Source organism: Echinops telfairi, unplaced genomic scaffold (assembly GCF_000313985.2).
Source record: "Echinops telfairi isolate 266 unplaced genomic scaffold, ASM31398v2 ScPeMD7_8;HRSCAF=38, whole genome shotgun sequence".
In the NCBI taxonomy this organism is placed as follows: Eukaryota; Metazoa; Chordata; class Mammalia; order Afrosoricida; family Tenrecidae; genus Echinops; species Echinops telfairi.
This window is the reverse complement of record NW_022103905.1, coordinates 6605776-6633551: the sequence shown is the minus strand read 5'-3', so window position 1 is coordinate 6633551 and position 27776 is coordinate 6605776. Positions and strand designations below refer to the sequence as shown.

At 42.4% G+C, this 27776-nt stretch overlaps 1 protein-coding gene across 4 annotated transcripts in view; it reads right to left on the bottom strand.

Moving 5' to 3' along the window:
* SLC12A1 (solute carrier family 12 member 1) overlaps positions 1-27776 on the bottom strand; it is a 104635-nt gene that overhangs the window by 35453 nt on the left and 41406 nt on the right. For all 4 annotated transcript variants that reach the window (XM_004709417.2, XM_045286453.1, XM_045286454.1 and 1 more), the window contains exons 12-19: positions 26730-26837; positions 26292-26415; positions 24260-24361; positions 22202-22357; positions 18867-18966; positions 17868-17979; positions 6367-6507; positions 3445-3551 (exon numbers count right to left, since the gene is read on the bottom strand). In XM_004709417.2, the coding sequence (XP_004709474.1) occupies positions 3445-3551; positions 6367-6507; positions 17868-17979; positions 18867-18966; positions 22202-22357; positions 24260-24361; positions 26292-26415; positions 26730-26837 (950 nt within the window). The remainder of the gene's footprint in view (positions 1-3444; positions 3552-6366; positions 6508-17867; positions 17980-18866; positions 18967-22201; positions 22358-24259; positions 24362-26291; positions 26416-26729; positions 26838-27776) is intronic.

Genomic DNA, 27776 nt, shown 5'->3' with positions numbered 1-27776 from the left:
GCTCTGAGCAGCCAATGCATAAAGAAGACCATATGGCCGGCCCCTCTATGAGACATAACATCCATCACTACAGGAAACAACAGTGGAGATACAGTGTGGGAATTATGCCCGATCTGACCCCACCACACCAACGCAAACACTAAGGGCATGCAACAGAATAGCAAGGGGAGCAGAGCAAGGAAGTCCTGAGGGAATTCCAAAAATAGACTTTGGGGCCAGGGCTTGGCATCCCATCAGACTGGACTGGAAAACACTCCTAAAGGCCAACAAACAGTCCTTGAACTATTTATAGGCTTTTCTCTATTTTTGTCATTTTGTTGTTGTTTTGTTTTGCTCGGTCTTGTTTTTGTGTGTGCATATTATTATGTCTGCAGGTCTATCAACCTGGAGGAGAATACAACAGGACCAGCGGTTCCTGGGGGGACATAGGAGAGGGGGAAGCAGGGGAAAGGAAGTGGTGTTAACAAACTGAGGGACAAGGAAACAACAAGTGATCCAAAATCAATGATGAGGAGGGTATAAGAGGCCTGGTAGGGCATGATCAAGGGTAATGTAACCGAGAGGAATTACTGAAACCCAAATGAAGGCTGAGTATGATAGAGGGACAAGAGGAAAGTAAAAGGAAATAGAGGAAAGGACTAGGAGACAAAGGGCTTTTATAGAGGTTTAAATACAGGCATGTACATATGTAAATATATTTATATGTTGATGGGGAAATAGGTTTAGTATTAAGGTAGCAGATGGACATCGGGCCTCCACTCAAGTACTTCCTCATTGCTAGAACACTTTGTTCTATTAAACTGGCATTCCTTGATGCTCACCTTCCTGATAGAATCACTGAAGACAAAGTAGTGCATAAGCAAATGTGGTGAAGAAAGCTGATGGTGCTGGGCTATCAAAAGATATAGCATCTGGGGTCTTAAAGGCTTGAAGATCTAGCTGAGAAGCAACAAAGCCCACATGGAAGAAGCACACCAGCCTGGGTGATCACGAGGTGTCATCAATGGGATCAGGTATCAGGCATCAAAGAACCAAAAAAATCATATCATTGTGAATGAGGGGGTTTGTGGAGTGGGAACACAAAGCCCATCTGTAAGCAACTGGACATCCCCTTACAGAAGGGTCGCGGGAGGAGATTAGCCAGTCAGGTTGCAGTGTAGCAATGATGAAATATACAGCATTCCTCTAGTTCTTTACTGCTTCCTCCCCCGCACTATCATGATCCCAATTCTCCCTTACAAATCTGGCTAGACCAGAGGATGTACATTGGTACAGAGAGGAAATGGAAACACAAGGAATCTAGGACAGATGACCCCTCAGGACCAGTGGTGAGAGTGATGATACCGGTTGGATGTAGGGAAGGTGGAGAAGAAAGGGGGAACCGATTACAAGGATCTACATATTACCTCCTCCTTGGGGGACGGACAACAGAAAAGCGAGTGAAGGTAGATGTCGGACATTGTAAGACATGACAAAATAATAATTTATAAATTATCAAGGGTTCATGAGGGAGGGGGCTGGAGAAGGAAGGGGAAAAATGAGGAGCTGGTACCAAGGGCTCAAGTAGAAAGCAAATATTTTGCGAAGGATGATGGAAACAAATGTACAAATGTGCTTGACACAATGGATGTATGTATGGATTGTGATAAGAGTTGTACAACACCCCAATAAAATGATTAAAAAAGAAGAGAGATAAAAAAGAGTAGTTTGGTTTATCATTGTCAAATTTGGACTCTATTAGGACTGTGGAGGGCACTCTCCTTCTCTCTGTATATGTAGACTTTACATTCCCTCAGTAAAAAGAATGATAAGAGCACACCATGCTTAGGGTATCTGAGGGAGTACCTCCCCAAACTGGAATTGCACTGGGCAGAGCAGAGCTTTTATAGTATGCATGCATTTTTCCCACTAGGCAAGCATCAAGCAACTCATTCTGAGTTAGTGCACACTGTGGTGTCACCTGGGAAGGTTCTCCCAATGTCACAGTGAATTTTTTCGTAAAAGATGTTTTACTCAAACCTTATTTTTTGTGGTGGCCAATTTCAGAGAGCAGCATGCTGTTTCCTGCTCAGGAAAAATGTCACAGAAACTGTTGTGAGTTGAACACAGGTTACAAGGGCAGCATTGTGGGAAAAACTCAAGTGTGCGAGTGGTTTTCTCTTTTCAAAAAAGGTTGTTCTCGACACCCATCAACTTCTCAAATGAGAAGATTGTCAACTCGTAGTGCATTAGGAGTTTGTTCCACCAGGTGAGACTGTTAATCAAGCTTTCTAATTAGAGGTTCTGAAAAGATTGTGTAACAGTATGTGCCCATAAAAGGGCTTGATTTGCGGCAGACAGGGAGCTAGTTTTGCCACCACAACAATGCACCTGCTCACACAGCCATCTCAGTGCGCCTTTCTTGCCCCATAGAACTTACTCACCTGACCTTACTCCATTTGAGTTCTTTTTGTTTCTGTGAATGCAGAGGGACATGAAAGGACAGTGATTTGATGACGTAGAAGAGATGAAGTAAAAAATGAGGGAAGTGTTTCAGCCATCCAAACAGATGAGTTTGAAAAATGTTTCCAAGAATGGAATTGTCGATTTGACAAGTGTGTTAAGTGTAATGGACAGTACTCTGAAGATGATAAGGTTGCTTTGAAAAAAAAGTTAAATACATAGCTTTGAAAAACATTCTGTATTTTTTTGGGGGGTATCCCCTCGTATATGTACTTTGGGGGGGCAACAGAGACTTATGGTGATAAGTCTGAACTTGGAATCATGATGGTACTGGGCTGGAATCCCAGCTCCACCATTTAATAACTGATTTTTCAGCAAATTTTAATGTCCATTTCTCTGCTTGTAAAATGGAAACTATAATACTTACTCCAATGTCTTTTTGTGAGAAATAAGTGGGATAATTAATGTTAAGGATGTTAGCTTGGTGGCTGCTATTCCTTTAAAGACCTGTATTATTGTTTCTTCCCTAGTCTCTTCAAATATCGAGGTATTAGATGTCAGGTGATCTTTTGCCACTCATATTGTGTGTATAAACCATTTGGCTACATACCAGAAGCAGCTGGCATGTGGAGTTCTCCTATCAACAGAGGCACCTCGACGGCCTTGGGATAGTGAACCTCTGATCCAAGGTCCAGAAGAAGACAGTGACTGGAGTGGTTGCACCAGGCAGCCCAAGACTCCACGTGTTTTCAGGAACAATCTTTCTCTGACCTGGCTGCCCTTGCTTTGACCTTGATAAATGGCACCACTGTTTTATTTACTTCCTCCTCTGGCCTGGCTGTTTCCGCACCCTGCCTCCTCTAACATGCAGATGCCAGCGGAACCTCATAGTGGCAGTGTCACATTCGCTTCAGGAGAAAATCCAGAGCAACCGTGAACCCGCTCTGCTCAGACAATTTCATCTGGCACAGCAGTGTCCGTTATGGACTGCCCATCACTTACTGAATGACGCCCACGTAGTTCTCAATCTCTGCCAGGGGAGCTTTCCTCCAGTTCCTCTTATATCCCATCACCAGCGTGTTTGGTTTCATTCTTCCCAAGCCGGAGGCCTGAGCGGGGGACATAAAAACATGGACAATCCTTACCCTGCCCGGAAAACACCGTCCCAAATGAAAACTAATGTCCGAAAGATCCCCGAAGTAATGTTCTGAAGACGCTGAGGATTAGATTACATTTTAGTGCATGTCCTTCATGCCTGTACCCAAGCATAAAATAGGAAGATTAGTTCTAAATCATTGCAGCCATAAATGGATTTTAGATGACAGAAATGTAGCTTTTCTAAATTAGTAGTCATTTGCATTTCTTCTGACACACTCATTAAAATGGTTCAATAATTTAAAATCAAGTGAGGGGTGGCTTGGCTGTTGGTGTGTTGTAACTTAGTGGTACCAAGTTCATTTTCACCGGTGATAGCCATTAGGTCATTAGCAGTAAAATCCATGCTTAGAAAATCTGCATATACTGAGATCATTGAGATATCTGCGGGTGTTATTTATTGGAGACGAACTGGGTTATGCCTCCAGAGCTTATTTCTCTTGCATGACACTATCATTAATTGCCATCTTCCATATTAGATGTTTCATTCCTCCTGTGAGATGATAGTATATGGCTTGCAATTAATTACATTTAATTTGGCAATATTATCAAGCACTTATTAATTGGATAGTGTTATGGTAGATGCTGGGAGATGAGTGAGACATGCATGTTGGCCTACGGGAATTCGGAGTAAGCACTGGAAGACAATATTGCCAAACAAAGAACCACGGTCCCACAGATAAGCAGTGGGCACTCTAGGGAAGCTCCAAAGAAGGAACCTTGAATTCCCGCTGAGTGGGACAAGTGGCATTTGTGCTAGGTAGCTGGGGTTGGCTAGATTTTGGGCTGAATGGGGCTGAAGGAAGGGCAGTCTGGGGGATACAAATGAGCAGAGCTGGACGTCTTTACGAAGGATCCGGTAGTGGGTGCCAAGGAGACTGACACATGGTTCTGGGAATAAACTTGGCCTCTACCACAGCTCCTCGGAATGTACAGGAAGCCGAGCAATTCCTTACAGCTGTCCATCGGCCCTCCGTAGAGGCGTAGCAATGCAGATGTCGTTTTTCCATGCTGACAGTTTGGGGCTGTGGGTATTTGTACCATAACTTCTCAAATGCAAAGGAGGCTGGATGCAAAATAGTACAATTGGCAGTGTTTCCCTTGACTGCCACTCTTCTCTGTCTTTTTGTGACATGCCCCTTTTATACACATCCTTTTTGTTTGAAGAAATTCATGCGAACAAGCTTTACACTTGGTCAAACATTTCACCAGGTCTTCTTCCAGAAAGAAAATGTTTTGAAAATGATGATGGCAACATATGTACAGATGTGCTTGACACAATGAATATATGTATGGATTGGGATAAGAGCTGTAAGAGCCCCCAATAAAATGGTAAAAGAAAAAAAAAGAATTCTTTTCAATCTACTCCTGACTAAGCCTGTCTTCAGATGCTTACCTGAAATTTTTATTGATTTGTTTATCTTTTCTGGTACTATTATGTTAGATGTGTAATTCTGCTAACACTTAGCTACTGAATAGAAGAAATGCACCTAACTTACTTAAGAAACAAAACGAAAAACAAGTGCTGTCAAGTGCCAACTGAGGAAAACCTTATCTGTGCGGAGAATTCTCAAGACCATGTAACCTCTCAGAAACAGATCACCAGGCCTTTCTTCCTAGGCACTTCTGGGGCAGTTCTGGGGCAGTTCAAACCATCAACCTTTGGGCTAGTAGTCAAGTGCTTCCCAGTAGCTCCAAAAAGGAACATCAGTTAGGACTGATAGATAAATCAGCATCTTTCAGTGACATCTATTTCTATGGTCCCGGAAGTTAAAATCAGATTCAAACAGCTCATTGGAGGGAATAGGCCTTTCTGAAGTGGTTTCTTTGCCTTTGCCGTCACTTTGCAGCTGTTCTCCAGGGTCTTAGAGACAGGACTGCACTGCACCGAATGCTCTCAATCTACGGATCATTCGGGCATCATCAGAAGCCTAAGAGTTGCCTGCCTGTAGTCCTGAGTTCTGACACGGCTGAATATGGCTACTCTCATGCCAAGAACTCCCTGTATCATTCGGTAGACTTGAAATTGGGGCTTTCCAGCCATAGCAAAGCCAACATGATTAGAAAGCCAAACCCTTCAATTTTCAGAGGGTCTCTGGAGTTGCTGAAGAATCCCTAGCGCTTGAAATTGTGACCATCAGAACTAGGAGCAGGTTTGACAAACTTCCTAGAGGAGGGTTAAGGAAGTAGAGGTGACAGGATACCAGAAGAGAAACAGGGGGGAGACCTGTGGGCTGAAGTGTTGAGTCACGGAGCTTATTACATTGTGTTCCATATTCTGGAAGTAATTTCGGAGGGTAGGGAGATTTTACGCCCAGCTCACCACGCGCTTATTTAGTTGAGGCTGGCAGCTGCCCTCAGACCGTTTGCAAAAGAAAAAAGGAAAAGGAGGCCTGACTTAAGCATTGCTGTTTGCGGAATGAGATGGAAAAATAGTTTGAAGTTTTAATAGGATCCTGCATGTCAGCAACCATCAGCACCCATTTGCATTTCAATAAGCACTGGGGACCGAATGAATGCTGGTGGCTCACGGCAACCTCATTTTCCATTTGCAGTGTTTCATCCAACGTTTTTTGTAATAGAACTTCTCTGCTTTTGTTTTAGCTTTGCCTATCCCTGGGAAGTTAAAAATGAATTTCTGAACCAGCCGCCTTGATCTCTGATGTGGCTTGCCTGACTGGATCCATTCATTTCCGGGAGCGTCGGGAACGGGGAGGCCTGATTGTCTTCTGCCCTTGTGCTTGCTCCTTCCCTCCAGGCCAGCCTTACCTGAAGGAGACTCCGGACACCGTCTTGGAAGCAGTCTGCGGCCACTGCGGCATAAAAGGCCTTGATTTTGTTCTTGATAAGCCAGGCCTGCTTTTTCGCCATGCCACTGTTCATCTCCTTAACACAGAGCTTGCGGGGCCCCTGTAAGACACAATGAAATATTGCTTAGAAGCCTGGCTCTTATACATCACCCTGTTGTTTCCTAAAGGACAAAAATAGCCGGCACTGCCGCACTGAACTAGGAAATAAGACTGAGGGAATCCACCTCTCTCCACAGGGTTCACACAGATCCCACCTTGTGGCGAGGGCCTGGACTGTTCACGTCATTCCCTTTCCACCCCAAGTATCTCGAGTGATTAACACCTACTTCATTAACTGCCTCATTCCGGAGGCAAAGAAACCTGGAGTGCACAGTGGAACATGAGGAAAATATGGGAAAAGTGATTGAACAGACTCAAGATAAATACACAATCCACCTTGACTCCATGGCCGGAGCCAATTTGAGGACCACCCAGGTAATCTTAGTTAGAGTCCAATGTCAAGCACTGGACAGAGCTTCCTGGAGCCAGTCATGGTGAGCTGCAAATCTTGCCAGGAGCGACCACCTTCTGACAGTTCGATTAGGCTGATTCATTGCTTGGGGTGGGTGGCAAGAACACCCATGCGCCGCCACTCTCCCCCAATGGATCTGGACACATTTGCATAAATTAACATGGCCCTCACACTCACCATATTTGGTGAGAGGAAAAGATTAAAGAGAGAAAGGAGAAGGAATTGTGGTCCTAGATAAAGGCATTTTATAATTTCAAGATCGACGCTCTGGATATTCATTTGTAACGAAAAATTCTATTCTTGTTTCTCATTCCTCAAAGGTCCCAGCTCGCTCTTCTCTCCTCATGTTTCAATTCAGTCCACATACATTATCTATTTATTTATTTAGCCGCGGTGTGTCTGACAGGGTATGAGGCTGCTGCACTCCTGGAAAATCCACTTGATTCATAGAGCGCTTGGGTATTTTGTCAAAATGCCTACGGTTTCACCTCTGTGACCTTGATACAAAGCAGATTCTGGTTCAGTAGGTCTGATTTATTGAACCTGGTGTGCTGCAGCAGGTTAAGCGTTGGGCTTCTCGCCACAAGGTTAGCGGTTCCAACCAACAACGTGCTTCACAAGAGAAAGATGAGGCTACCTGTTCCCTTAAAGACTTATAGTCTTAGACACCCTAAGGAAGGGGCGGGGAATGTCCAGCCTGTGGGCCATATAAAGCCCTAGAAACCGTCAATACCAGCTAACATCACACACCCTCACATTAAAACCCCAATCAAACTCACTACCATTCTGTCCATTTTAACTCACAGCAGCCCGATAGGACAGAGTGGAACTGTTCCTGTGGGTGTCCAAGACTGTAACTCTGTACAGAAAGCCCCATCTTTCTCCCATGGAGCAGCAAGTAGTTTCAAACTGCTGACCCTGAGGTCATCACCAGGCAACCAGTAAGTTAATTAAATGTTTGAGCTGTCACACCCAAGAATGATGTTATAAATATCCAAATGGCCCTTGGCAGAAAAAAGATTCCCTGCCACTGCTGAAGTTCTACTTTGTCTTTGAATTGGAATCCACTCATTGGCAGTGAATGGGGTACAGAATTTCCATTTCTAATATATTCTCTGATGACAATCTAGCAGGCCTACTGCTGGAACAAAGGTCACAGGTGGATTCTTAGCCTTAGAGGGTCTTAGATGGGAGAGAGAGCCCAATCGACTGTATGAAGAGGCCGCACTACATGGTCAGTGGGGACAAGTTTTCCATCTAAGTTTGGCTACTTCGTGCATCATTGATTATTTCTCAGCTTTCATATCTTATTCTGAAAATAGGGATAGCATATGCTGCATGGTAGTTTTAAGTGGTAATGAAAAACCGCCTAGTACAGTGTCTAGAATATAGTAGATGTTCATCTAAAGTTGATTCCTCTGATCTCAAAGGAGTGCTTACAATCTGGTTGATGCCAGAGACCTGATTCTATCACTGGGTTTGTTCTGTGATGGAGCTGGAAGTGCACTGGACTGGGGATCGGGAAGTTGGGTTTAGACTTTGCTCTGACACTGACTGTACGGATTCTCTGGGCACGCCACCTGACCCCTCTTCATGCAGCGTCTTCCTATGCAACAATGAGGAAATGATCTAAATCAGGATTGTCTAGGGTGACAACCCTTAAGTCCATGTAGCTATAGAGCATTTGTAATGCAGCTGGATTGAATTCCAAAGTCTTACAATGAAATAAATAAGTAAATAACCTCCCTCACCACTATTTTATAGTCATTACTTATTGAAATGACAATATTTAGGAAGATATATTGTATTAAATAAAATGCCTTATTAAAATGAATTTTACCTGCGTGTTTTTATTTCTGCAATTTGGCTACTAGAAAATTTATAATTTAAGACATGGCACATATGATATGGAGGGTTCAAAAAGTTTGTGAAAAAATTCCATTGCCTTTTAATTCATTTTTGTTCTATGAATTTTTTGAGACCTCCTTGTAGTTCAGTTGCACATCACTGGCCTATGTGAGCTCTAGGTTCTTGGCCATTTTAATATTTTATTTTATTCTTTATATACTTCTTCCCCTCCCAACCCCAACCTCCGACCCCTTACATGTCTGTCAAATTTTCAGACAAGTTGGATGACTTACATTAAAGTTAAATAATCCTCAATGAAGATGAATGAGATAAAGATATAGGGAAGGTAGTTACTAAACTGAACACTGAGTTTAAAAGGAGGCCTTTTATTATGAATCAATTTTGGCACAGGTTTCCAGACAGTCCAAGCGTATTGAACCACTATTCATTCCTTAGACCTTTCTAACCTCCATCAACTGCAAAAGAAAGAAGGAATATTTTGCTGAGGGAGCTCAATGGTAAGACCAACTATGAAATAGAAGGATAACCAACAGCTAGGAAAGATTTTGGACCATAACTATATTGAGTTGTACCACAATGACTGTGAACCCCTGGGGAAAGTGGCATTTATTTAAATAAATACAGTCTCATGTATGTTTATTAGTATTATAAAAATCCAGATTAAACATTCATTGTGACAGAGAGATTTACTTTAATGCCTAAATTTGCCATATTGAGAAGTCATAAAAATATTTCATGCAGAATCTTTCTTTGCTAAAAGCGATTATAATATCCTTGTAGCACACATATTAATGTGTGGCAAGACTGCAATACAAATGTATTAAGGAAAAAGCAAACTAGGAAATAAGGAAGACATATTGGAATATGTCAAAAATCTAAACATGTCATAGTCAGAAAAATGGATTTTACCACCCAATTAAAATATTATAGCGATTAACTTCAGTTAGAATCCAAAATATGAGTACATAAATTAATTCGGGATTTGAATAGACAATGAAGCTTTAAAAATCTTGTCTATATTACAAGTTTGATGTTGATTGAGAAAGGGGAAAGAATTTATAATGATGTGGTCTGGAATAGAAGTTCAATGAGAGATCATTTTCCATAACCAATTTGTCAGTATCTTGATGAGAGAAGTCAGCACAGGAGCTTGCACACCTTTTAGAATGAGAGAGAGAAATCTGAACCAAGCATCACGTTTATCCCAATTGCATTTTGAAAATTCTGAGAGCTTCATCTCTAAGTCTTTGCTGCCATTGGCCACTCTGATTGGAATTCTGGGAAAAAGACTTTTTTTTTTCTCCTTCTGAGTTTGGTCCATTTTAATCTTAGCATGGTTCCCAACACCCATTCACTGGTCATTTCATTAGTTCTGTGTTTGGCCATGGCTCTATTTAATAAACATCACTGACAAAAAGGGAGGAGATGGATCTAGAAATAAGGTATTTTCTTCTTGGTGGATGTGGAAGTTGCTTTAAGAGAGTGTTGAAGATAGAAGAAAACCAAGAATTATAGTTTTTCCAGGCTTATCCTTGATTGAATTTTTTTTTTCCATTTTGACAATTGAGTTAAGAGTTGGTTGCCTTCTCTGTTTTCTGGAGAACTTTTTTGGATTGAAAGATTAGATTTATGAAGTCATTTTATAAATTTCCAGAAAAATAATAAGGGTAAAGTTTTGTAAAAGATTTATATGAGGAAAATGATCAAAAGTAATTCTTTTCCTCCTTCACAATGAAATGATGATCAATAATTAAGGAAAATTTCTGAGTAGGAACTATGTTATTAAAAGTAGAACTGTACCTTAATATATATATGTATATGTATGTATACGTATATATATGTATGTGTGTATATATGTGTGTATATGTATATACATATATATGTATATATTTGTATGTGTATATGTATATGTGTGTATATATATATGTATATATGTATATGAGGAATGACTGAAAAGATACCCATACATCTCATGAAAACATTGCCTCTGGAAATTGCAAATCACTTTGACACCAGGGTGGTCTTAGAAGGGGACTGTGGTGTGGATCTATAATGATTTATTTCATTAAAAATGAGAAGAAATAGTTAACATGGTAAATCTTTTGCTATATATATATATTACACAATTATTTTTAATGAGTAGGGACATCTATGGCAAAAATGTCCATAATTGTTAACTAGAAGAGATAGAATATTGGTGTAATTCTATTCCATATAGTTGAAACACAGGAATTTTCCAGTACTCAATAGTTTTAACGTACAAAAATTCAAATTTCTTTTGATTTGACTTAATATATTCTTAATTTTCAAGATTAAAAAAAATAGAAGGAATCTAAACTATGTTTAGATTTCAGCCACCAACATAACACAATCCATTTCAAAAAGGTGCACTGTAGATTTGAAAGATTTACATTTTTAAATCAAGGAAATTTGAGAAAAGTAGCAGTAGTACAATATTCAACAATCATGGATTTAGCTGTTTTGCATTCTAAGTTCCAGACCAACCGGCTCAACTTACGATCATTAAAAGCATTTGTTTTTAATTTGTGTTTTTTTTTTAAATAGATAAACTTGCCCGCCAATAAAAAGTTAAGCACTATGTGAGTGAGTGACTGCTGAACTATCATGCCTTCTAAGTGTGAGGCTAAGTGTGAGCTGACACAATACGAATTGTAGAGCTGAATGCATGTGCTCAGGAATGAAATCCAAAGTAAGTTATATTCAGTGATTTGTTTTATTATCTAGGACATCATTGAGGAAACATTGACAACGAATGTTTTTCGTAGCTTATTCACGGTATGTCATGATCCAAACAGAGCGAAACTCACTGCCACTGAGTCCATTCTGACTCATGGGGACCCTATGGGTCGGGTTAGAACTGCCACTGTGGGCTTCTGAGAGTGTAACTCTTGATAGAGTAGTAAGTCTTATCTTTCTCCCATGTAGCTGATGGTTTTAAGCTGCTGGTCAGCAGCCCAACACATACCCACGATGCTATCAGGGCTTGATACATTTGTAGAACTGGTAGAAATTTCAGTTACTAACCCTGCAGTTAATGTGTGTCTTACTGAATCCACTGACCTTGACTATGCCTAGCAACACGAGGGAGTACTAGATTGTGGAGTCCTATCTATTCCCCCTGGTCTTACTAAAGTGAGAGGAAGGAGGGTAAAAAGAAGAAACAAGACAACATGGATCAAACACTGCGATCGAAACATACAACAAGAAGTACTTTCTTAGGAAGAAATGGCATTGGAGCTATGTATAACGAATTCAAAGGGGTGGTATTTAGGCTTCTTCAGTGGATTAAAAGATAGATTGAGAAATTCACAGGCCCAAAAAGTATAGGAAAAACTTCAGAGGAATTCAGGAAAACACTACCAGAACTGAAAACATTTAAAAATAATTAGAAGCCATACAAACACAACTGAAAGTACCAAAGATTAATATTAAAATTTCAGAAATGAATGATACATTGAAAGGGTAAAGGAGTAGAATTGAATCAATGGAAGGCTGACTTAGTGAATTTGAAGACAAATCTTGCAATATTAGTCTGCTCGACTCTAGTAGCTAAATGAACAATCAGGGAAAAAATGACAAGAACATTCTAAGAAAAACCTCATCCAGAGGAATAGTGTACATGGGATCAAGATTCCAGAACCAGAAATGATGACCAAAAACACAGAGAGAATTACCAAAGAGTTGTTGGAAGATAATTTCCCCATCTACATAAAAGGAAGAAGATAAGGGTTTTTGTTCAAGAAACCAAATAAGCCTCCACCAGGACAGACCCCGAAAGAAAATCAGCAAGACATATTATGGTTAAACTTTCCGAAAGCAAAAACAGAGAAAGAATCTTGAGAGCCGTTTGGGGAAAAAAGAAAGAAAGGAGAATTAGTAAACTGTGATTTCTCAGCAGACGCCATGAAGGAAAGAAGATAATACCATGCAAGGTATTATGTTTGCATCCAGGAATGTGGTGCATCCAGGGGGCAAAGTTATGAAAATGTCTTAGATGTTACCAAACATCACGAGGTAATAAGTCTCTGGGTCTTGGGGCTCCAGAGCACAATCTCAAGGTGCACCAGGGTCTGCTGGCACAATATAATTTTCCATAGAGTCTGTATCCTATTCTGAGTGAGTGGAATCTGAAATGCTTGTGAGTAGTCATACATGGTACAACTATTTGTCTCTTCCTGTCTGGAGGAAAGAAAAGGGATGAAAACTAAAGATATATGGAAAAAATTAGTCTAATGGACTAACAGGCCTCACGAACACCAGCCTACGTGTCCCTAAGACCAGAAGAACTAGATGGTGCCCCGCTACCAATTGCTTTGAAACAGGTCACGTTGTAGGTCCTGGATGGAGACATGGGGAAATAGGAAACAAAACATAAAATTACGAGGCCTGTGGGTCAGATATAGACTGATGTAACCTTCGGGACTATGGACCTTGGTCACCCATTGGGTCTGGACCTAATCTCATGCTTGCGGATCAATTTTCCGTTAAAAAACAGGGATATAAGGAGAACAATAATGCTACTGAGGTATACACACCTTAGAACAATCGACCATTTAGGATTTACTCAAGGGCAAAATCCAAAACGTCTAGGAAAAGAAGGAGGAGTAGAGACAGGAAGCACCGAGGAGGTGGGATGGGTGATGTTGGATTGGGAGGACTGCAGTGACGGAGACGATAGAGATCATGTGAGAACTGCTGGATGTAAAACCAAGGCTCTGCTCCGTAAACCCAATTCACGATGACATGCCTTTGTTTTGTTTTGTTAAAAAGGACCAGAATTCTCTGTATGCTCTTGGAACATAGGTATGGTTCTGATTCATAGATGGCAGCTCAAAAGAAGAGTAGGCAGCTTTATTCTTGCCTCTTTATTTTAAGTTAACAAGCTAGATTCCTTAAAAGGTCACTCTGAATTTGTCCTAATGAAGAATCTTGTCTGGATTATTTAGGCTGGATACTTAGGAATTTTTCTACAATTGTTTTAGAATAACTAGATGGTGGGGGATAAAAGGATAGGTAGGAATAGTCTCCAGTGAGTTGGGTAGTTTGGAGTCCAGTAAAAAGAATCAGTCTCTTTGTTTCAGTTTTAGCAATTTTGCGGGCCATGATCTGTGTTGTATTTCATCTCATTTGAGTCAGGCACATCAGCAAACGACAGTCCCCAAGCTCTGTTCCAGCCCCTTTAGTAAGGTTGGTGCTACTTGAGCAGGCAGCTCTTCTTCAGTTTTACTTTGAAATCCTTCCAACCGGAGGGCATCATCTTCTGGCCCAATAGCAAACCATCTTTCCATACTGCTATCCCCATGGTTTTCTGAAGCTGCCTCTTCGGAAGATGTCTGTCGTAGTCTGGAGTGTCCACTGAAGCATGTCCACCTTGGCTGAGCCTGCTGGTACGTGAAATCCCAGTGACATATCTTCCAGCATCACAGCACGTGAAATCCACCACACGGTGACAAACCGATAAATCGATGGGAGACACTGAAGCAGAGGGAGGCTAAATGCTATGCCTGTGGGACTCAAAGCTGCTTGGTGGCAAAGCAATGTCTCTGTCTCAAAAGGCACCAGCTTCCTAGAAATAAGGTGGACATCATCACCTCTCTCTTAACCACACTGTTGCTGTTTCACATGTTCTCACAAGGCTGGCCTCATTAACCATCCCCCACTATGCTTTTGAAAGTAATTTTCTAATGGTAGGCGGACTCCCCTCCCCCCTGTGCATCTGCGCCTTCGCAGCGATGATTGATGACTGAGCCTGGATCCTGAAGATGCTGGCAGCATCTGCAGCAACCGGATCGCACAGAAAAAAATCAACGAGGATGTCGCTAGTTAATGTCATTAGTTAAGGAAGGGACTCTTTTCGTCCCCCAGAGAATGCTGGCCCCTGCACGTGAGACTCTTGGACACGACGAAGAGAGACCAGCATAGGAATTCAAATAAGGTGGGCCAATGGGCATGTCAAGCCACCAGAGCCATGGGAGGTCCAGACTTAACCGATTTCAAATGAAATGATATTCTAGAATCACACCATTTTATTACAGTTAATGCAGCAAAGGGTTAATTAAAAGCTGTACCTCTAGCCTCTATAGAAAGGTTGTTCCTCCCTTGCCAATAGATGACTGCTTATGTTCCCAGTTTATTTCTCCTGTCCTGAAGATTTTTTTATTGCCTGCTAAACTAAGTTTTCTCTAAATTGCTCAAGAAGAAAAACACCCCAAATTGCTTATTCTATCAAAACTGGCTCCCATATTGGCCTATATTATATTGACCAAAATGAAATCCAGTTATCCAGGCCATCAAAGTTGATAATGTGGGAGCAAGGTGCTTGATAAGATTTTTTAAAATCCTCTAGAGTCACAGATGGTCATTACTTAGCCTGTCAATCTTATATAGTCAGTGGGATTTTCTTTACCCCTTATCGGATGATTATATTTAGTTATATTGTCTGTGTTATTATCACATAAGCACTGAGAGGAGAGAAAATATATCCAACCCACTTCATTGGAGGATTGCCAAGTGGAAAGGATGCTAATGTTCATCATGATGACATGTTAACCCCCTGCATTCTGGTGCAGTTGACTCTCCCCAACCAAGCTCCTAGCTTTCTATCATCCCGGTTCCTTGGTAACTACTGCAAGATGTTAGCTAGTGAGGCCTGGTGCGAGAGCAAAAATTGGTGGTCCAAAGGTAGAATTCTTGGCATCCATGCAAGAGACCTGGTTTTAATTTCTGGTCATGCTTATGCCTGGTCATTACCAGTCTGTCATGGATGTTGCTATGATGCTAAATAGGTTTCAACAGAGTTTCTACACTAATGTAGACTTGAAGAAAGTCTGGTGATCTACTTCCAAAAACCAGCTAATACAATCCAGCACAGGTAAATCTATAGAGGCAGTAAGCAGACTAATGGTTCCTTGGAGTAGGGCATGAGCGATTGGGGGTGGGGTGGGGAATGGGGAGCTAATGATGAAGAGGATAAGAATGAAGAAAATGTTCTAAAACTGATTTTGGTGATGATTGTTCAACTCTTCTTGATGTGATCGAACTATTGAATTGTATGATATGAATTATATGCCAATAAAACCATTAAAATATATATTTTTAAAAAACCTTTAAAGAAATGCAAAGATAGAAATTCACAAGATCGGATTGTGACCAATAATTTACTTTCGTGACAGGGAACAGCAGTAGGAGTCAGCATTATTTTAAATTCATTGTGCTAATGAGTATTTGTGGTATGTATTATGGTTTAAATTTCTGAGGACTGAGTTTTCAGAAAGCTAGAGTTTACAATGGAAGCCCCCAATCCATTTATGATTGTCTGCATAAATTCAGCCTCCGTGGAATTCCTTCTGACTATTAATGAGAAGAGTGAATAGCTTTGCCTTAAGTTCATTAAGATCATGGGTTGCTGGCCTGGGGAGAAGAGGTATATTCTTGGGGACTCTCCTGGCTGTGCCCTTAGTGGAAATTGGGGTGCTAGGGTCTAGTGGTCCATGAGTCACATCCTGACTGCCTTGGTAGGTGGGTTGTGAAGCAATCTCCTAAACTCTTGAGTGCAACATAATGTACACATCGCAATCACGATCCCAGTCCCACTCTTGTCGTCTCCCCTGTAACTGTGCTGTATTGATCTGCCACCAATCACGTTTTTGTGACAGTCTCTGCCCCCACCCCCACCATGTCCTTTTCATGTCTCCAGATCTCTGAAAAGCCTTGGATGTCATTGTGATTAGGTGCTAATGGTCTCCCTGATCCGGGTATGTATTTTGGCTGGTCTCTTCCTATTAAGACTTAATAAATGTTCTTTTTAAATGACAAAGAACAAACAAAGCAAGCCTATGGATCACAGCAGTCCAATCCAAAATGGATCAGAGGGCTGGCAGAGGGCCGGCCAGGGGTTGGATCGGTTGTACATGGGTTTGCCATACACTGGGGGCTGCCTGGCAGCTCAAAACCACAAGCTGCCTCTAGTGCTCCCAAGGACATGGGTCTGCCAAAGCTTTCTCCCCATGACGCAATGCACAGTCCAGTCAAGTGACCTAGGTTGAAATTCTGACTCAGCCACTTTCTTGTCACGTGACCCCGTGTGATAATTGAATTTTCCTGAATCTCACTTTGTATGTTTCCACTTTGCACAACGAGAACAAGACTTTTTCTGTTTATTTCTTCCTCCATGGGGGGTCTATGTGGATGATATAAGAAGACAGCAGGGAAATGCTTTAAAGAATAGATGTGTTCTGTAAAAACATATTGAAGTCGTTGAGGAATTGGAGTGGGATGTGTGTGTGTGCTGTGTACATGTGTTGTGACACAAGAAAGTGCAAGTGGCTGGTAAGGAGGACACAGTCTTAATTCTGGTGATACAGTCGAAAAGCTCTCCACTCGTTACGCATTGGTCAATCCTTATGGCTACATTTTCAACACCTGCTTTGAATACCTCTTAGGAAAGCACTAGTAAGTTATCTTTAGTCCACCACATACTTCCTAAACAAAAGGAACGTATTTAGCTTTGAATGTTTATCTACAGATGGAAAACTTGGTTTAATTCCCCAGATAGCTGTAGTGTCATCAAGTTTATTGAGATATTTAATCTAAATTCTGTGTGCTGTCATTTAAGGCCATTATGTCTGCTTCTCTCTTCATCAGTTAATCTATATAATAGCTCTCTCTCCTGCTCCTTCCATCCTTTTATATTTCTGTGGACAATTACCACCCCAAATGCCTTCATTTTATGTCTGAGCCTGTTCTCTTTTGCTTGACTCACAGACCATCATTTGGAAATATTTATCACTTTTAGTTGGTCTCCTCTGAAATCTGAAACACATTTCATCCACCCATTTAAATTCAGGATCACGGGCCCTTGCCAGCCCTTGCTTTATGAATCAAGGAGAACGTTCTAGGCTAAACTGCCTTGCCATTCTCCTCTCAATGCATGTGCGTGGGTTCATCGTACGTTGGGGGCTGACTGGCAGCTCAAAACCACAAGCTGATTTTGCTCAGTGAAAACAGCACCAGGGGAGCAGGGAGCAGAAAGCCCCTTCCACGCGTGAAGGAACTCTTACCACAAAGACTTCACAGCAGATACAAAGGCCACTGTTCTTGGTAAAAGCGTGAGTTATGTCCAAGAGAGCTGGTCTTGTCATGGGTCCCCCTGTTAAGACGATGCACTGGGGCCTGGGAATGCAGAGAAGAAGGTGTGAGCAGTGACCATCGGCAAGAAGTGTGTGAGCCCAGAACCACCCCCAACTGTAAGTGGCAGGTTCAAGGTCAGGTCTGAAAGGCCTGGTGAAACGGGACAACTGTTCTCCTAATTAGTTCTCAGGTTGCCCTCCACAGTTTTTGAATCCTCTTGCCCGCTCTTCTTGCTCCCTTGGTGTCCTCATTGGCACTAAACGGATGAAGAATGACAAGCTGCTCTTGGGACTGCCCGATCTTATTTTTCCATTGGCACAACTTTTTGTGAGCTGCTAAGTCAACTCCAAGTCGCAGGGACCTTAGAAACAACAAGATGAAATGCTGCTCGGGCCTCTGCCATCCTCATGATCGTTGGTCATTATTGGTCCATCTCTAGACTCTGCGCTATCCCAAATTCCCAGCCCAACCTGTCCTTTCTAACTGGTACTTGCAGGATCTTTTTTTTTTTTTTAAACATTCTTACCAACATGTCTTTTGAGAGTCCATTCTACTCAGAATGAAAGGAGCGATTCAAGTGTTACTTCTGCTAAGAGAATTCAGTAAGGCACAAAGCCTTAAGCTGAATGTGTGTGTGTGTGTGTGTGTGTGTGTGTACATCTGAAGTCAACAGGCCACTCAGTCTTCTCCCTTCTTTCCCAGGAGGTGACACCTGGCAGGATGAGTGTACCCAGATGGAGATTGGCACAGCTCCAGTGGAAGGAAGAAACCGGAAGTGTTGTCATAAAAACTGTGGCAGATTCATATGGCTGTTGATTTTTTAGGCTATATCCATAAAGTTCAGAACTGCTCTAGTGTATCTGTCTCCCATAAAGGGAAGCTACCTCTATCATGAGCATCAACCAGATGGCCCGAGAGGGGAACCTTACCTGAAATTTTTCACGTGATCTTCCACCGTGGTGAGTTCCAAGGCATTGTCTAAAGCACTCACATAGGAAAGTGCCTGTGTAGACGAGCCCCAGTTCACATCTGCGGGTGGGAAAGGCAATTGGTATAATAAAGCTTTGACCTTTTCCTTGGGATACCTTCACTAATTTTTTCAAGTCATTTCCTCCTCTGAGTGTCCCTGGCTGTGTCCGTGGTGGACAAGATCCCGAATTAGAGAAAACAGGCTGTAGTGTTTCCTAGAAAACACTGTGAGTCCTTATGAAGGAGGCTTATCTCCAGCTACATCACAGACTGGAAAACTCCAGCCCTAGAAATCTTGGTTGGTTGGAGAGGCTGTTTGATGATTACCCAGGAATTGGGGAGCGGGTCTGCCCACGAATAACTTCAAAGACTTTTCACCGATTTTCCAGTTGAAAAGAACGGAGGCATTTCTGCATCGACAGCAGGTCATATCCATCTTCATATTCAGGGTAAGCATAGCTCAGAGTGTCTGGGAAAACAGTCAAGGTCCTGGGGGAAGCACTTCAGCTTGATCTTTTAGGAATCATCTTCATAATAAAGAATGTAAATACCACCAGTCCTCGTTTTTGTTTGTTTGTTTTTACAAATTAAGAATTTAAGGAGAAAGCTCCTGTCAATCAAGTACAGACCCACCCTGAAGAATAGACAGAACCTCCTCTCCTTATTTTGTTCAGAAAAAGGGTAATTTCTGTAGATATACAAGATTCATACTAATGAAGTGTGGATTATGAACCAGGCATTTAGTGTACCGTAGATCATTTTATTCTTATACAATCCAGACTAGCCAACCGGGTTTGTACAAAATGAACCACATGTCATCCATTATACCATGTTTTAAAAATAATTCATAATTCTAAGTGTAAAACCTAAATCACTCAGGCTTCTAGAATAAACAGGAGAAAAATCTTAGTAACCTTATATAGCAGAAAGAGATTTTATACAAGACACAAAAAGCCCTCTTACAAAGCAAAAAAATGGATATATATGACTTTATCAACATGAAAAAAATTCTGCTCTTTAAAAATAAACTGCAATGTAACAACGATGAAAAATACAACTTTCCTCTAGTTCCTAAATGTTTCCTCCCAGCTCCCACTATCATGACTCGAATTCTACCTTGCAAGTCTGGCTAGACCAGAGGATGTACACTGGTACAGATAGGACCTGGAAACACAAGTAATCCAGGGCAGATGATCGCTACAGGACCAGTGGTGTGAGTGGTGATACTGGGAGGGTAGAGGGAGAATGGGTTAGAAAGAGGGAACCGATTACAAGGATCTATATGTGACCTCCTCCCTGGGGGATGGACAACCAAAAAGTGGGTGAAGGGAGACATCAGACAGGGCAAGATATGACAAAATAACAATTTATAAATTATCAAGGGCTCATGAGGGAGGGGGGAGTAGGGAGTGAGGGGAAAAAATGAGGACCTAATGCTAGGGGTTTAAGTGGAGAGGAAATGTTTTGAGAATGATGAGGGCAATGAATGTACAAATGCGCTTTATACAATTGATGTGTGTACGGATTGTGATAAGAGTTATATGAGCCCCTAGTAAAATGATTTAAAAATAATAATAAATAAACTGTAAAGCACACGACAAGGCAAGCCACTGCTCGTGAGAAAATATTTGCAGAGCACATACACGCTAACAGATTTGTCTGCAATGTGTAAGGAACGCTCACAGCTCAGCAATGAGAAATCAAAACAACGTAACATTTTCAATGGGCAATTTTAACAGATGCTTCACCATAAAAGATCAATCAAACGGTCAGCATCATTAGTCACGAATTAAAACTAATATAAGATAGCACTGTACATGCATTAATAGGTCTAAGAAAAAGAAGCGAGCAGAAGACGATATAAAGTTTTGACAAGACAGTGGAGCAATCGGAGTGCCTTGTCCCTGGCTGGAGGAAATGCAAACTGGCACTGCTGACTTGGGGAAAGGCTCCGCAGTGTCAGGGGCGGGAGCTTCAAAAAAAGTCTCTGAGAAATGGAATGAAAAGATCGTGGGATTTTCCAGGAATGTTTTGAAGGCCCCTAATACAATCAGAAATAAGGCATGAGTTTACCCAAAGTCCTATAGGCGAAAGTTTACTGAAGCTTTATATACCACCACCAGGAACTGGAAGTGACCCAAATGTCCTTCAGCTGGCGAAGATATTAATTTTTAAAATATATTCCTGCAATGGAAGACAGCTCAGCCTTTTCTTCTGTGATTCTGGCTGGACCATAAGAATCTCCAACGTGTAGGTTAGTAGTCAGCCGCAGACATTTGTACCTTTCAGATTTGTTCGTATGACATGTAAGTTTCTCAATCATCTGGCCCCCAACTGCCGCACCTCCCCCTCCCCTACTGGCTTACCCGTCTCCCTTTCCCCCAGGACACAAGAACTCCATCTAGGCTGAAGGCCTGCGTGTTTCCCAAGTATGTCGTGATGTCATACACTCAGGTGCTTTTTTGACTTCACACGTGTTTATCCTTCTGCTTAGATTCTAGGCTGAATCAGGAAAGGATTAATTGGACAGAATCAGGAAAGGATATTTTAGGCCCTAGAATATCCTTTCCTGACTTGGTCCAATTAATCCCTAATTATATTTAAAGGGAAAAAAAAAACCTAAGTAAAAATGTTGCTTTTTCACTTGTTCACCAAATATGATCATGATCCACTCTATTCTTGACGCTCAGGACACATCCCATGATGTATGATGTTTGACTGGAAAGTTCTAATCAGAGTTAACCACTTTTTCCCTGGTTTTCAAGATTTGGTTCCTGTCACAATCCCAGTACTTATTACATTGTATTGCAATTAATTGTTAGACACGAGTCTGTGAACTCCATGTGGGCAGGGGCTGTATCTTTCTCATCAGCACACTGAGGGCAGAAGAGAGTATAAGGGGAGATTTATAGGGTTTGCTACCTTTTGCATGGACTTCAAAAAATCATGGAAAAATGGAATTGGACAACATTAAGATTTTCCCATGAACTTTTTGAAGTTCCCTTGTACACTGGTGAAAAGATCAGCTCCATTACATTCTGTTACTTTGGCAATTGATCAACTCTTGGCACCCCATTTTTTTCATCCAAAGAATGGGACAAATGATATCTAATTTGCAGCATTCTTGCGAAGGTTAAATGCATTCATACCCTGTAATACATATCATAAGTGTGCAACACGCTGCTATTAGATGACATGCTATCATGAACACCCGCCGTGAACAATATTAGCGGAATGATGTATGTTAGAAGGTGCTTTGCAAAACTCAACCACACAGTCCTGTTTCCTGTCTTACCTGGCTTCTTATATGTCACATAGATGTAGAGGAAGAACTCAATGACGTACGTGATGACAGCTGCCCACCAGTTGATGACAAACATGACTGCACAGCACAAGACAGCTCCAAAGAGAGACACCCACATGTTGTAAATTCCATAAGCAGGTCTCCATCCTGAAAGTTAAAAAATGTATCATGATGTCCGCAAGACACCTTTCCAAATCATTGCGAGCACCCCGCTGCAGGCAGTGGGTCTCTGTTTCCTGGTATGGAGAATCAGAATGTTTAGGTCAAGTTACGAAACCCAGTAGTTTTTCCTGGGATCTTGGCTTCCCGGTTTCTGTTTTGAAGGGACATTTAGAAAATGTTAATTCTCTAGAAAACATGCCATTCACGAAACTCCCTGCCCCCCTACCCCCATCCGATTGTCTTCCTGAAGTACCAGACCTCAGGAATCATCAGGAGTTAAAGAAGGCAGGTGGGATGGAAAGGGTAGAATCCAGCAGGTGGGGAGGAGGAACTGATTGGTGGTCTAACAAAGAGAAGGTAAGACAAAAAAGGTCTTATTTGTTCCCACGGAGAGGACAAAGCCCTAGAACCCTGTGAAGATGGGGCCTGACCTTTCAGAAGTAGGAAAATATGAGAAAAGATGGGGCTATTCTTCTAGTGATGGCTTCTTAAGCCCAATGCATGACGACTGCATGCAATTCACCCTGAAAATATGTCCCGTGGTTCATACCTGCATGGAGGTGTGCTTGTTTTGCTAGCTTTCTGCAATGAAAGAAGCTGGTAGGTAATAGGGTTAGGGTCTTAGGCACTGTGGGTGAAGCACATCCTAAACTCAAGAGTTGCCAAAATACAACAGTTTAAACATCTTCAGGAGCAATTTCCTAAATGGCCACAAGATGGAAATAGCACTTTAAGAATGTCAATGCAAAGGTCCTTATTTTTCTGATTCTGGCTTCTCTCTCTCTGTCTGTCTGTCTGTAAGAAAGAGAAGGGTGTTCTCTAGGTTCGTCTATCCATGTGTCTCGCTCTCTGTGCTTTTCAACTCTCCCTCGCTCTCCTTCCTTCCCCCATTCCTTTTTACTCTTTCCCATCTCTGTAGTTCATGTCCTTCTTCAAAACTGGCCACACCAGGCTATGGGAGGCACACATCTCTGTGATTGCATTGCTTGGTATTCTGTGACTGGAGAGTTCTGCTTCAAAACAACAATAATCAACTAGAAAGTAAAACATCTCCAGGACAGAATTATTACAAGGAATTAGTCCTCAATTATTCCTGGATCTGCATGGTGGCCCTTGGCAGACAGAGGTTCCCCTTCCATCCTTATTTTCTTTCCTTGCCAGCAGGTTTTCCCAAGGAGGCTTGAGCTTGTGGCTGGTCCCAAAGGTCATGAAATGTGTCCGTATCCTAGGTTACAATCATCATGGGGAAGACCTTTCTGAAGGTCAGTAATGATTCAGCTTGATTCTGGTGGGATGGCAGAAGAAATTCTATTGGCTAAAGAAAGCAAAGCAGAGTAGCAGGCTGACTAGGCAGAACAAGGTTTTGTGGTGGGAAATGCAGAGACGCTGTGCCTCGCAGCTAGAGGAGAGCACCGGGTCACTGGCATCAACGTGACAGTGCCCGACGTGACTCTGCATTGACTGCACTCAGCAGGTCATCCTGGGAACTACTTATCCTTCTCTTCTGCACCACGGGCAGGAAACAAATTGATAGTAAGGAAGTTTCAAATTTATACATTTATTCCACTTCTGTGGTCACTTTCACCCTGGAAATAAATAGTGGTGTTTTTCTACTGCTGAAATAAATGTGGTTTCTCTTGCAATGAATAATTTATTGCCACAGGAGAAAATTGACTTTACGGTTGGTCAAAAAGACCATGGCTTAAATGATTCTTTTTCTATTCCAGAAGTCATCCCCCAACCCTCCAAAATAAAGTGGATTACACTGCCTACTAGGATAGAAGGGAAACAGATAAACACAGCGTTGGCCCTTGACATGATCTTATTTCATTTTTGCGGAGAACCCTGCTTTGTTTGGACATATTTTGTTTTGGAATAGCACCTTACCTGGGGATTTGGCATACGAGGCATGGAAGCAGGAGAAATTAATAAGTGCGTAGGAGGCCAGGAAGAAGTTGGAGATGATGGGAGCAATGGTATTCAGTTCGGCTGTGGAAGAAGCAAAAGGGAGCATGTAGGTGTGAGTGATGAAATCACAGCTGGACAGCTGTGATCGCTTGGAAGCTTGGAGCACATAGCTAGCATCTGTCGATGTTTAAGAAGTTAGCGACTTTCCTTTGTGGCTGCATTCATTCTAGAATTTATTCTTAGCCAGGGTTTCATAAAGTAAGGAGCAGAGCACGTCTCCCAAATCAGCCAACTGACCCTCACCAGCTCTCCCTGTAGAAAAGTCAAGTATCAGTAGAGAGGATGTTTGGGGTGTGAGGCACCAGATCCTCTGTTCCTTTCCTGTTGTCGACCATCAAACGTCTCCGCAAGGCGACGGATTCATCAAATACCAGTGGGCCAGAGAATTCCAGTTGGAAATCTCTCTGTGTTCTCTCTCTTTCAGGACTCTGGCTCTTCATGATCCCTTTCTACATCTCTAGAGAGCTCTTCCTATCTTGGCTCAGCAAAAGAATGTTGCCACCCTGGCTCACCATCTAGTATGATCCAATCACGGCTGGATTGCTTATATTGTGATATAAGAAATATTACAGAGCCATTTCCTCTCACATAAAACTGAGACAGCTATCAACCTCATTAGGGCAAAGGCAGGTGGTGGCTGAGTGGAAGTCTAGCGCATGGATGCCAACAAAGAGGTAGGCACAATTGACCAGTTGCCACGCAGTCAATTTTGACTCAGGGTGATGCCCTGTGTCAAGGTTGAACGGGCCTCCACAGGGTTTTCAGTGGCTGATTGTTCATGGCTAGTTCACCAGATATTTCTTCTGAGGTGTTTTCCAGGTAGACCCAATACTCCAACCTTTGGGTTAGAAGCTAAACGCATCCAGAGACTCGGAGGCAAGCAATGGCTCAAAGAGTGTACTCTGAAGTGAACCCATGTTTTTTCATCAGAGAAAGATTTTTAACGATATCACATTTTATCAAATTGTATAGCATAAATATTAAAGATATAAAAGTTATAAAAGATGTCAACATTTGGGCTATTTGATCATTAAAAGAGGGCACAGGGCAATGTAGCTTTAAAAGTTAAATTGTAAAAGTGAGATGTCACTCTTTGTTTCAGTTTTTTTTTTAATCTAACCAGTTTAGTCATCTTTTCCCCTTGTCACCCATTGAGTCATAGTCATCCTAGCCCATCGCTCAGTTCCCTTCCTTCCCAGGGGCCCCCGGATGGGCCTGAGACTGTGCCCTGGAGAGAAGCCCTCGCCAATGGGCAGCCCTGGGCGGCGGAAGGCTCTCTCTGCCTGGCTGGAGGGATGATTATCCTTCGCCCTCCGCCTCTTTGCTTTGGATATGCTCACCGGAGAGATGGTCCCTGAGGAAGGAGTATGAAATGGACAGACCAAAGCTGTGAATGTGCCTCTTTGAGATTAGGAAGCTGTTTCTATGAGGCTCCGGGAGAGACAGCCAAGATTATAGCCCAGGGAAGTCGTTATCAAACTGGTCTGTTTCTAAATCTCTGAGAGCTTGCAAAACTGCCCAGGCCTTATCCCAGGCCGCTGACTCAACCATTCTGGGGTTGGGCCTGAACAAAATCTGCACTTTAACAAATACCTGAGTGGTTTTGATCTAGGTGGTCAATGGACTAAATTTTGGAGAAAGACTACCATAGCCAATACAATCCTCCTGCCAGTGGTTAGATCAGGAGAATACAGCAGCTGGGGATTTTGGTCTCAGAGGCATTCAACGAGTTGCAGGAAGGATTCGATTACATCTGGTAGGACGGATTTCTAACACCCAAATTCAAAGAAGAGATTCAAGTCCAAAGTCCACACAGAAGGATTTCTCATTTCCTTCCTAGACAGACTCCAATATTCCCAAGTGGACTATTAGACAGAAAACGGGTACTTTCTCAAGGCCTGTGGATTGTCAGGCTTCTTTGGCGATTTGAGAGAACAAGAAAATGACGCACCGATCAGAATGAACGCCATGGCGATAACGAAGGTGAGAAAGTATCCTCTCAGGGGCTCGTTGTTTTTCCCATATCCCTTTGCAAAGAACTGCAGGGCTTTGTAGATGTTGTCCTTGCACAGAGCCTAATGGGAAGGAAGAGGGGAAAGCCATCACGCACATCTTTGCACTGTCCTGCCCCCCCCCCCAGTGAGTCCAACAAGGCGATTTGGGCAAAGAAGAAGCGATACACAATAGGAGACACATTAGGTTATCATTCTTGATATTATTTGAATCGATCTTGAATGCTGGACAGACGTGGCACTGGAGCCAGATGCAAACATTAAACTGTTTTGGAAATGGATGGAAACTGATGGCCCAGGAGCGTGAGTAGTTCAGGGGGATCCATGGTGGGTGGAGCAGCCACAGAGAGAAACCTGTTCCCGTGGGGCTGACGTACCTGGAAGACCTTGGGTGCACTGACGAGGGAGGCCAGGGCTGACGAGAGGGTTGCCGAGAAGATCCCAGCAGTGATGAGCGGGCCAAACCCAGAGACCATGCTCATGACCTTGAGGGAGAGAGGTCAAAGGAAGGGGCCTCAGTTAGCCAACCATGACAAAGAAAAAGTAAAAGAAAAACAGCCAGGTCCTTATGCCAATCTCTCCCCTTCACATTTTCTGTGATCTGGAATCTGCTTGTTTGGCAAAACCAGATTTTTGCTTCCCCCCTTTCATCCTCCAGTTCACGAGATTTGCTTTTCCCAAATGGAAATGGCCTTATGCTGGTGTTGCTCCCTACTAAAAAAATAAAAGCTTGCCGCAGCACACACTGTTATTAAGGAGACTGGAAAAAAAATGGAGGAAGTACTTTCAAGGATTTTGAACGTTTTCCTCCTCTGTTCTGTATACACACCCATTTCTCTGATGATGGAGAATCCGATCCAGCTGAAAGTTTGACTATTTTTTTCTTTTGCTTTTTCTGTGCTCATTAAACATATTTTTAGGACGGAGACAAGATAAGGGTCTATCTGTGTAAGTCATATCTTGGAATCATGGCTTAGGCTAAGTTCATTTCTCTTGGTTGGTTGTTAAAACCGCCTCCATGACAAACGTGGTTCTCCCTCCGCTGCCCACTCATTCAGACCGATTAGAATCCTCCGAGGTCCTTACAACCTTTCCCGTTTCCCTGGTTCCTTCCCGCTTCCTCATTTGCACCCCCCATCCCCTGCCTCTCACACTCCCCTTCTCGCCACTGTTTTTTGGACACCCCAGTATCCCATCAGAGGCTTTCCCGAAACTCAGGCTCAAGGACAAAATGCAATCCAAGTGCTAACGAGTTTAGATTTCTCCTCTCCACGAGGACACCCTTGATGGGGAGACACACAGGGTCAGGTGGAAAACACGCTTGTGTGATGCAATTTATTCTGCCCCCCACACCATCCCCCCCTCCAAAATGTAAGAACAATGTTTGCCAGCACATACGCCTGGATGCATCCTCCCGCCCCCCC